Source organism: Cibotium barometz, chromosome 7 (assembly GCF_041138505.1).
Source record: "Cibotium barometz isolate CiBa-2024 chromosome 7, ASM4113850v1, whole genome shotgun sequence".
Classification (NCBI taxonomy): Eukaryota; Viridiplantae; Streptophyta; class Polypodiopsida; order Cyatheales; family Cibotiaceae; genus Cibotium; species Cibotium barometz.
Genome location: NC_141052.1, coordinates 3,327,397 through 3,337,792, shown reverse-complemented (window position 1 = coordinate 3,337,792; position 10,396 = coordinate 3,327,397). Strand labels below are relative to the sequence as shown.

The window sequence follows — 10,396 nt, the reverse complement described above, 5'->3', positions numbered from 1 at the left end:
TGAACTCATATGACTAAAAAGCATGTGCAGCACTGAATCCTATGTAGGAGTACTCCCTCTTCCCTAGAGAAAAACTCATGTGACTAAAAATCATGTGCAACATTGCATCCTACTATTAGGAAGCTTAACTACTAAGCTCATGTTATCCATGGTAGGCTATCCCATTTTTCCTTGCATCTCTTAGTGATGATGCCATCACCAACATGTCCATCTAAGATAGTCATGACTTGAAACATCACATGAAGTGCCACACATTCATATCGCCACTCTCAAAGTACTGACCTAATTTAATAGCTCTTTGGAAATTGGCCTTAGGTCTCTTTTAAACCCAAGCATGTTATTTCGCGTTAGAATCATTTGAGGAGTCTAGTCGCAATTGTTCTTCCATTCCTGCTCTAACTCTTTCGAGCATCCAATCTTTGAAGTTTTTCCATAACCTCAGGCTTCTTTGGAGGAAGTATCCAATAGGTATTTATTCTTGAGAAGAAAGAAAGGAAAAAATGGCAGCTATGTCTTGTGGAGTGTAGCTTCTCTCACTTAGATAGTTGTGAGGGCCCACAATAGTGTAAGGAATATCTTCTAAGAGAAACTCTTAGGTCATCACACTTAGGACCTTTCAATAGATTACCTTTGAACTCATGCATACTAGATCTAATCATGGTTTAGACTTCTCAGCTTCTTATTGTTCCTCCTTGACCAAAAAGAGAACCAATACCTTTCGGGTCTTCAATTTGCTCTTGCTAAATTGGTATCCTTAATAGGAAGAATTTATGCAATCAAAATGATTTGAATGTCTCCTCCGATTTGCGTGGCATGCTCTTACCAATTCTTGAGAAGATTTTAATCTCCTCTTCTCTTACCAATTCTTTTAGTCTACTCTTCTCCTTAATAGGATTAGAATACTCTACCAACTTCTTTGGTGGTTGTTTAGATGGATGTGAACTTCTTTCATGGTTGTTTAGATGGCATGCTCTTACCAATTCTTTGAGAAGATTTTAGTCTCCTCTTCTCTTACCATTTCTTGAGAAGATTTTAGTCTACTCTTTAATAGGATTAGAATACTCTGTCAACTTCTTTGATGGTTGTTTAGATGGATGTGAACTTCAAGCTTTATGGTAGGCTTGAAAACCATCGCTTCCTCATAGGATGATAAAGCATTAGTGCTTGTATCTTCTCCAAAGCCACTATGCATAATTATCCCCCCTTTCTAATCTTTGTGGATTCATGTCGAGGTTTACTCTCATGTGCTCCACTTTGGGTTGGTTTTACTCTCATGTGCTGGAGTACCTCCTTAGTAGAGAACCTTCTTGGGGTGGTTTTACTCTCATGTGATGGAGTACCTCCTTAGGAGAGAAACTTAGGAGATGTACCTCTTGGTATTTGAGATGTTAAAGACTCTCCATCTTCATGTGCAACTTCTCTCTTCTTGCTTTGTATATGTGTTTGAAATGTCAAGGCCTCTCCCTCATGTACATGTGTGATTTCTGTTTTCTTGCTTGTACATTTTCTCAATATTGCAACGTATGCAATTTTGAGAAACATATGCACAAAAAGGGGTTAATGAGGGTTGATTAGGTGGTGTTCTCCCTTGATTGAACACTCAACCACACGTGGTATTGTCCTTGGTAGTGAAAACACTATAATAGGGGAGGTCTCTTTGACAAGGAGTTGTGACTCGAAAAACAGAGTAGACAATTTTGCCATCCGTGATGTAATGGGACTTAAGCTAGTGGGCTTTGAGCTTCAAAGTGGCTTGATGTAGGTGTGCTCTTGCTCTACTCCCTCCTTGTCTGCTTTTGAGACTCCTTCCACCATCTCCTCTATGAATCCCTTCGCCTTCAGTGCCATCGATTTCAGGCTCAGCTCAACAAGCTTGACATTGTATCATACACTTGGCCTTCTACTCGGTTACTCTCGTTCCTCCTATAATAGCCCTCTCTTTCCATACATACTTTGGGTTCTCCACATATGATAGTACAGAGCACATAGAGCTTCCTGACTTCCCATGTAACACTTTCTCGAAAGTAATACAAGTAATGTTTACAATATTCTTGTCATCGTGCTATGCTTACATGCAAGTCTGTTTAAAGTGTATATTGTGTGACGGTTGTCGAGGACTCTGTTCAAAGTGTATGTTGTGTCGCAAGTGTCGAGGACTCCGGACATGCTATGCTTACATATTTAAGTCTGATTAAAATGTATACTACGTCGCGAGTGTTGAGGACTTAGACATGCTGTCGAGAGGAAAACCACCATTTAAGTGTGTTGGGCAACCAACCTTGCTACATCTTCCCTTGGCAAATTTCTAACCGACAAGCTTCCTAACATTTTATGAGCAAGTTAACTACATTCCCAATTTTTTTCCCGAATCCTACTTCTAGTTTTCTTCTTCTGCTGCTAGCTATTAGGCTCTTCTAGTTGTATAATCATAAACTTTTTTAACTTATTTTATCCCCAAGACTCTTTTCCAACTATTTTTTGTAATACTTGATAATTTTCCTAATATTTTGAATTGAACTTTTGAAAGCAGGAAATAGTACTTCAATTGGCCTTGATCAGTTGATAATGCCAAACTCTTGCTGCTGTAAAAATCGCCTAGCCGTGATGCCTTCATTTCTCCACCTTCAACAATTCAAGATAATATGTTTCAAAAGCAAGGATATCCACTTTCAAGTGTTCGGATATTGCAAGTTTGCTGCTGCTTGTTTTCAGAAATCTTACCGGATCGAAGTATGCTAGCCAACAAAACTTACATAGTTTCATGTCTTTTTGGGTTTGTTTGCATTCCTAATCTTTAAAATTGCAAATCATCCTTGAAGTCATTTTTGGGACTAAAGCCTCTTTTGGGGGGGCAATTACAAGAATGGTGTAAGAAAGTGAGCATATTATGGATGGCTAAAATCACAAAATGTAAGAATGCAAGACTTCAAATGAGCCCTTAAATCTTATAGCCCTTCAAAAGACTAAGATGTCCATTAAAATCAACAATATTAATCTTGGGACTTAACCTCTATGTCAAACATATCGTGCATGCAATGATAGTAACTTGAGCCATTTCTCACATCCTCTTCCTGAATAGTATTAAGGGCCTTGGGATAAACCAGATTTGACCAACACTCCGGTTAAGTTGACTATCAATCCAGGTCCTCACTTAAGTTCCATGCTATATAACCTTCTCGCACTTGCCTTGAAACTTCCCCTCTATTAGATAGCATTCTCCTACAGTAAGCCCTTTTTCTAAGAGGATTTTGGTACGTCAACCCAACATGCTAGAGCCCAGACCTTTATTCATCATGTCGCACCTGGTCCCGTTGTTGAAACCACGACCTCAGCATTGGGACTTCAAATCCCTGTCCACTCAACTACAGTACAGAAGACTTCCTTCAGCAAGTCTCCCACACATAGTTGATCCATGACCGGATGACATACTATGAAAGCCCTACCTAGAAAGGTATTGACAACCCTATAGCAAATACTACTTAGAAAAAAATCACATCAATTTTTATTCGACACCTCAATGACAAATGCCAATCTATTGATAGCAATGCAAGTTTTCCTTCTTCAGACATGATGGGTGATCTGTGATGTGATTGGGTGGGCGCTAAACAAATGCAAGAGGGCCCAATCACCAGAACTGTGAAAGAGAACTCATGGACCCTCTCTACCCTCTCATACAACCCCTCCACCTCCCCTCTTGCAACCCCATTAAGCAACTTGAGGAGATTACCCTGGGGTACTAAACCGATGCGAGGTACAAATACACAGCTACACTGAATGAGCATGCCTCTTTGAATCAGAAGTTTTTGTACATTATAGCACAGGGATAATTTGTAGAGCTTGATCTTTCACCTCTTATACACTTGAAGGGTTGTCACACTCGTACAACCAAGGATCGAATGTTCTCCGATATTCATACTCTTTACATCCAAGATGGGAGAGCTATGAGCCTTGAGGCGCTCAACCACCGTGAGTGTCTTTACATCCCATAGCATAAGTGCATGTGTCTCCTCATTCCCAAAAGCAAACACACTTTGAAAATCTGAAGAGCTTTCTCGCCTTGAACTACAGACAATAGCAGATCTATGCATCCCAACCGGACTTACATGCCCAAACATGGGGTTTCCATACTTCCACCCGCAGTTTATATTGGAAATGTCAGTAACTGGCATCTCAGCTCCATGATTTGAGTGTACGCTCTCTCTTTCATTTATGTGCCTTGGTTCACCTTCAGAAAAAGAAGCCACACCACTCCTCAACAAAGGGACATGAGTTGCACGAAGAGGGTGCAATCCCAAGCTTGACTGCGAATTGGCTTGCGACGATAGCCCGTTTGACTCACCCAATTCAATTCCATTAGAGGCACTAGGAGCTTCTGATTGATGTTCAAATGGCTTTGGTCGGAAGGTGGACACAGCTACATTTGAGAGATGATTGTATGCAAGAGCAACGCATACTCCTTGATTGTTAGGACACGGTATGGCATATGGCCTATGCAAAAGAAAAATCTTGAATTAAGACCTTGAAAAAAAGATCCCATTAAGTCAATAAAATCCACGCAAAAAGACCAATTATTCCCCTGGGTGCCTTCTTGAACTGCAGGATTGCAAGATTCATAAGATCTGCAAAAATGAGTACCTGCAATTTTGAACACCTGATGTTGTCCAGTCCCAAAAACAGACGCCACTTGAACAAGCACTAAGGATCCCATTCCTCCTGAGGCCTTGAGGTAGGCTGCACTCATTGACTGGGTGTAGCGAATGGACAGGTTGACGGCAAAAACCATGCACAGACCCCAAAGGTGATGAAGTTTGCCTGAGGTCAAAGATAGTTAATGATCCATCCTGTATGCATGAAACGTATATCAGCCCCAAAAAGGGAAAAGATGCATCACAACAAGAAGTTGTCATGTAAAAGTCATGTCACCTGCAAGCCAGCAAACACATGGTTGGGTTCATTCGGATCCCAAGCACATGACCAGCATGGGCTCTGTCATAAAAAACAATAATTACATTTAGGACAAGATAAAAAGGGCATTGCTTTCTGCTTCTGGCCACAAGGTAGCCTAATAATAATAATAACTCGATCAAATGATACAAAAACACAATAAAGGGGTGCTTGTACCTGTAAATTATATGTAAGAACAACATTATTGCTCTCCAAACTGCAAAACCAGCTGCATGTTAGTAACTTGCAAGTCACTAGATCATCAAAAGTGATGGGGAAAGACTCTTGATAGTTCACAAAACTAAGCGCAGAAAAGTGAGTTTGTCCTATACTGAAAAATACACACCCATCATTATTTGATACTCTATCACAACACCTGAAAAGAGAGAGCCTTTTTCCCAACGAAGCCACCAATGCCAGCCTCCCAGGAAGCTTTCCACCTGGAGGGGCAACACGTATATCTCTTACTGCCCCAGTTCCTTGAGGAAGAGGCATGACTCCTGCATCCGATAATGATAGCAAGCTTATCTGCTAAGTGCAACAAGAGAAACAATTCTCCATAAGGGACCTGCCTTAGCTGTGGAAAGAGAGTAGAAGTGGAGAGAGAGAGAGAGAGAGAGAGAGAGAGAGAGAGAGAGAGAGAAGAAGAAGAAGAAGAAGAAGAAGAAGAAGAGGAGGAGGAGGAGGAGAAATGCATGTAAGCGTGCGTGTACACACAGGGGACATGAACGAGAGAAGAGGAGATAGAAGGGAAAATCAATAGTTCTTAAATTTCTCCAAATACTTGAGCATCCCTTAGGTATGCAAAAAATTGCAAGGTATGTATGATCAGTTGAGTTAACCTGAGAAAGAATATGATAAAAGGACCTACTCTAGCAATTACAAAAGACCATAACCTCACACTTCTCAGTATAACATCCTACCAAAGAAGCTGGCAAGAGCCTTCATACATTACCTTATTTAAGCAGAAAGCTCCGCCCACAGTAGAAGACTTCTGGGCAACTAAAAGCATTTGAGAGAAGGCATCCATGTCAAAGACTTTAGCCCCTAGCAAAGAAAATTCTTCCTGCAAAACAGGAAAAGTAATCGATGAGTAAAAGTTAGACATTCTATTGTTAATTAGTAAATAATTGCTAAAGTTCATCGGTCCTCAAATGTGCTTCTCAGTTTTCATGAGACCATACAGATAAGAGAGTCATGTCTGAGACATGTCCTAAAAGGTGATTATATTGTTGTTAGTACAGTACATTTACATGATAAAGTTGATGTTTTTGTCCTTTTACATATACATTCTCTCTCTACACTAATGTACTAACTTTGAACCTGACTTTGCTGTCATGAAACTAAAGTATATTCAAGCTCACATACTGACTAGGATGCAATCATCAGCACTGACCTAACAGCAGTCTAAAACTCAAATACATGATCCATCATTCATATAACATTTTTTTTTTTGTCAGAAGCCGAACATACACTATCTTATGCCCATAAAAAGATTTATTGCTTAACTCATGTTCTGTCTTGCATAATTGCATTTTAGCACGAAAAGTTCAGTTACAGTCTTTCCCAGTCGGCCTCCATAGCACTTCTATTCTTGACAGATTGCCTTTTTTTTTTATAAAGAAAGAGACTTCTATTAAGTATGAGAAAAACATAAAACAATCACATCTATAACAATCACATCTATAAGCCAGAAAAGAATAGAATCACCCCAATATGCAAGGTGATTTCAACCACTGAGGAGCATCATGATGCCATGTAAGACCTATGGTACTAAAGGAAAAGAAGATGCCATGGTCCCATTCCCGCATAAATATCACATGCTTCGCCTGCGCAGAACGAGAGGGCCCCTGAATGCAAGTCCAAGTAGCCATAAGAGTGTGGATGATATCACCCCATATAGTACTAATGCACTGAGACCCAAAAATCTGGAAACCCTCACTAGCCTCCGTGCATCTAGCTCTCCAGATCTACCATGCTGTAATATTGGCAATAATCTCCCAACTGGTGTCAATCCTCTGTCTAGGGGGTGTATAATCAGAGTGAGGAACATCCTGCAATAAACCATGCTGGGCAATACCTCTACGAATGAAAATAGGAGAATCTCTACCACTGCCCTCATAAAAAAGCTGCGGACCGGACTGGGAGAGCTAGACAGTTTGCCTTTTGTGTCTAGCTTACAGGAGAATTCAAGAAACCTTACGAATTGACTTTGGTTACTGGTGTAACTCCAGCAAAACTAACTATCTTTTAGTATGATTACATAATCTTCACCCTAGGATCAAATTGGGTATCAAGTAGTCAAGATAATAGCAAGTGTTAGTTTGCACCCTACTTGGGTGCACACATAAGAGCAACTTTATATTGTTGAAGCAAGGGGTTCTGAAAATAGAAACACAAAAAATAACTCTTCCATCAATCCAAACAATCAGTAAGGACAATTATATGGTGGCTATGATCTCGGTACTACCTCCATGAAGAACCTCATAAGATGCCCATTCTCTCTCACAAAAAACTCAAGTTTCCACGCCTCCAAAATGAAGGGCTAGGGGTCAAATTTTAAAACCTTAACTTAAAGGCTTTCAATGCTTCTCAAATGTGTATAAAATGCATTTTTTTTTCTTTGGCGGGAAAGAGCATGTGGGCTTGTTGCCCAAAGATGGAGCTCATGATATTGAAGCTAAAGTAGCCGATTTGGGAGAGACAGCTGGCTCTTGCAATGTGAGTGAAGGTGCAGGATACCCAAGCAAGAGACAGTTTATGATGTGCAATGTGTGCAATCATCTATGTGAACTTTGAAGTTTAATGAATTTTCCTCTCTTGTGTTTCTAGTATCAACTTTCAAAGTTTCAAGTTTTTTATCTTCAAAGTTTAGGGCCAACCTCCAAGGGCCCGGGCTTTTTACTTTCAAGTTTCAAGTTTTTAGACTTAATGTATCTATAGAGTCCACTGTCCAGACTACTATCAAGTGTCAATTTTGAAATTGTCCAAGACTCCAATGTGAAAGGCTAAGTGTTATTAAGTCCCAACTCCCACAGGCATTTATAGCCTCAAATTTAACGCCACGCGTACGAAACGCCACCAGGGGCTGAATCATATCATTCTCCCTAAAGAATGGCAGTATGAAACGTATGATATGAACTATGGTGGTCATACAGTGATACCATCATAGTAGCAATGAAATGTGTTTCATAGTTTATGAAACACATTTTATACCTGGCCTTTCAAACTAACGTTTGAAACGCCTTTCAAAAACACTTCATTTTTTTATGGTTATAAAAAATCAGTTTATTACACTGCTAGCACTTATGCAGCATGTTGCCAATTTGTCTACATATTTTGCATGTGTTTAAGGTCTGAAGTTTGAACTTTGCATGATTGTTTATCTATGTTCTTGAGTTTTGTCACTGTTTGAAAGCACACAAAGCATGATTCGCATGATAGAATGTATGCTTTTTACATTAAACAGCAGTTGTCAAGTTTATTTATGCATATTAATAACAGCTTGTTGGATATCAATGCTCCACCTCATATTGTATTGTCCAAGCAACGGCTAGCTCATGTTTGTACGGTCCCCATTATGAGCAGCCGCCATGGTTGAGCAACTTGGGTGCCCGGCATCCCCCTTAGCTCATGTCAACGGGTCATTCATGCTCTTGTACCAAGTTTGCATGATCCTTTGATTGCTCTTTGGCCATCTTCTCAAAACACATGACTTCCGTATGTCCAAGCTTTTTGCAATAGGTGCACTTGATGGTCTTTCTTTCCTGTTTGCCTTTCATCTATGTCTCACATGACAACTATACCATCCGCATACAAGAGAAAATGCCTACTAATGTGTGGGCTAACTGCAGGTCTGTCCCTCTCATTCGTCAATAAAATCTGAAATCTCATCAATATATAACCTAGAAAGATTCGGAGAGAGAGGGCACCCCTTTTGACATGCTGCCAATCTCTTTGGATAAGCCCCCTTGTGCCCAGACCCGGCTATTCATTGACTCATACAATGTCATGACATCCAAAATCATATGTGGTGGAAAATTCATGGAGGTGCATGAAGAGTCGTACTCAGTCAAAGGCCTTAGGAAATCTAGGAAGCAGCAATAGACTCAATGTTTGCATAATCTGGTCTCCTCAATGATGGCTCTAAGGGTGAAAATGTTACCTGCCGAAGCTTGGAGTAGGATTCGTTAATTGGTTAGAGCAGAAATTCAGGATTCCATAGTTCATGATTTACACATCAGACAGTGAATGAGAAGAGACAGAGAGAGCACACCGCTCTCTCTGTCTCTTCTCATTCACTGTCCTTTCGTTATCAGTGGAGCTGCTTGCAACAAGAGGTATTACTGTAAATACAGCAGGTACACTAGGGTTTCTAGCAAGTACTGCAGGTTCAGTAGGGTTTCCAGCAGGTGCTGCAGTACAGTAGGGGTTCCTCGAGGTACAATAGTTTCCGCAAGTACTGCAGGTACAGAAGAGTTTCCAGCTGCCGGTACTGTAGGTACAGTAGGGTTTCTAGCAGGTGACTTGCAGGTACAGTAGGGTTTCAGCAGGTGGTACAGAAGAGTTTCCAGCCAGTACTGCAGGTACACTAGGGTTTCAGCAGGTACTGCAGGTACAGAAGAGTTTCCAGCCAGCACTGTAGCAGGTGCTGAATTTGGGTTTGAGAGAACGAGTTTTCTTTGCTTTTGTACATGGATTTGGATGATCCGGCTGCTGCTGTTGGCGACATGGCTGCCAATAGCCTTAACATGGATCTTATTGAGGAGATGATCGAGAAGGATGTGGGTTATGCTTCAGATGCCTCAGAGCAACAAAAACGTCAAAGGCTTGATGTTGATGTAAGTTATACTCCGGTGAATGTTGGAGAGAATGCAGAGGAAAGTTCTCAGGCACCTTCTCCGGAGTTTGCACGTTTGCTGCAGATCACTGGTGAGCTTCTGCAAGAATATGTGAAGGCAAATAGCGTGCAAATGGCTGCAGTGGATAATAGTGGTGTGGCTGATGTATGCATGGAGACTCCTTTGTTGCTACAACAGCTAGCAGATTTTCATGATCGTGCTGCTATCTTTTTCTTTACTGGGCGTATTCCATTGTTGCCTCGTCTTAGAGCATGGCTGGGCCGCTTGGTGTCGCCTGAGGCACTTGAGGAGATTTACGATGGTCCGAGAGGCTTTTATGAAATACTTTTTCGCACTTCGGAAGCCCGTAGGGCAGTCTTGGAGCAGGTGCCACTTTTTTTGGATGGGCAGTTGGTTCATGTGGTTCCGTGGAAGCCTATGGCAGAGTACCAAGATATGTTGCGCCAGGCTTGCCCAGTTTGGGTTGAAGTGAAACAATTCCCACCAATGTTTTGGCGTGTTTTACCAAGTCTCATGCGAGGTATCGGTGATGTCTTGGTGGTGCCTCGAATGACATCTAGAAACCGAAATCGTCTATGCATGTTGTGGAA

General features: G+C 41.1%; 1 protein-coding gene across 3 annotated transcripts in view; it reads right to left on the bottom strand.

The window, feature by feature from the left end:
- Nucleotides 1–3,787: 3,787 nt before the first annotated feature.
- The window catches only part of LOC147636593 (uncharacterized), a 103,016-nt gene continuing 96,407 nt past the window's right edge, over nucleotides 3,788–10,396 (bottom strand). Inside the window, exons 8-14 of one of the 3 annotated variants that reach the window (XM_086800022.1) lie at nucleotides 5,900–6,010; nucleotides 5,321–5,472; nucleotides 5,122–5,161; nucleotides 4,924–4,986; nucleotides 4,636–4,841; nucleotides 4,340–4,488; nucleotides 3,788–4,225 (exon numbers count right to left, since the gene is read on the bottom strand). In XM_086800022.1, coding sequence (XP_086656148.1) covers nucleotides 3,846–4,225; nucleotides 4,340–4,488; nucleotides 4,636–4,841; nucleotides 4,924–4,986; nucleotides 5,122–5,161; nucleotides 5,321–5,472; nucleotides 5,900–6,010 — 1,101 coding nt within the window. In that variant the 3' untranslated portion in view covers nucleotides 3,788–3,845. Of the gene's footprint in view, nucleotides 4,489–4,635; nucleotides 4,842–4,923; nucleotides 4,987–5,121; nucleotides 5,162–5,320; nucleotides 5,473–5,899; nucleotides 6,011–10,396 lie in introns of all 3 variants that reach the window. The other 2 variants (XM_086800021.1, XR_015266172.1) reach the window with 2 other exon arrangements.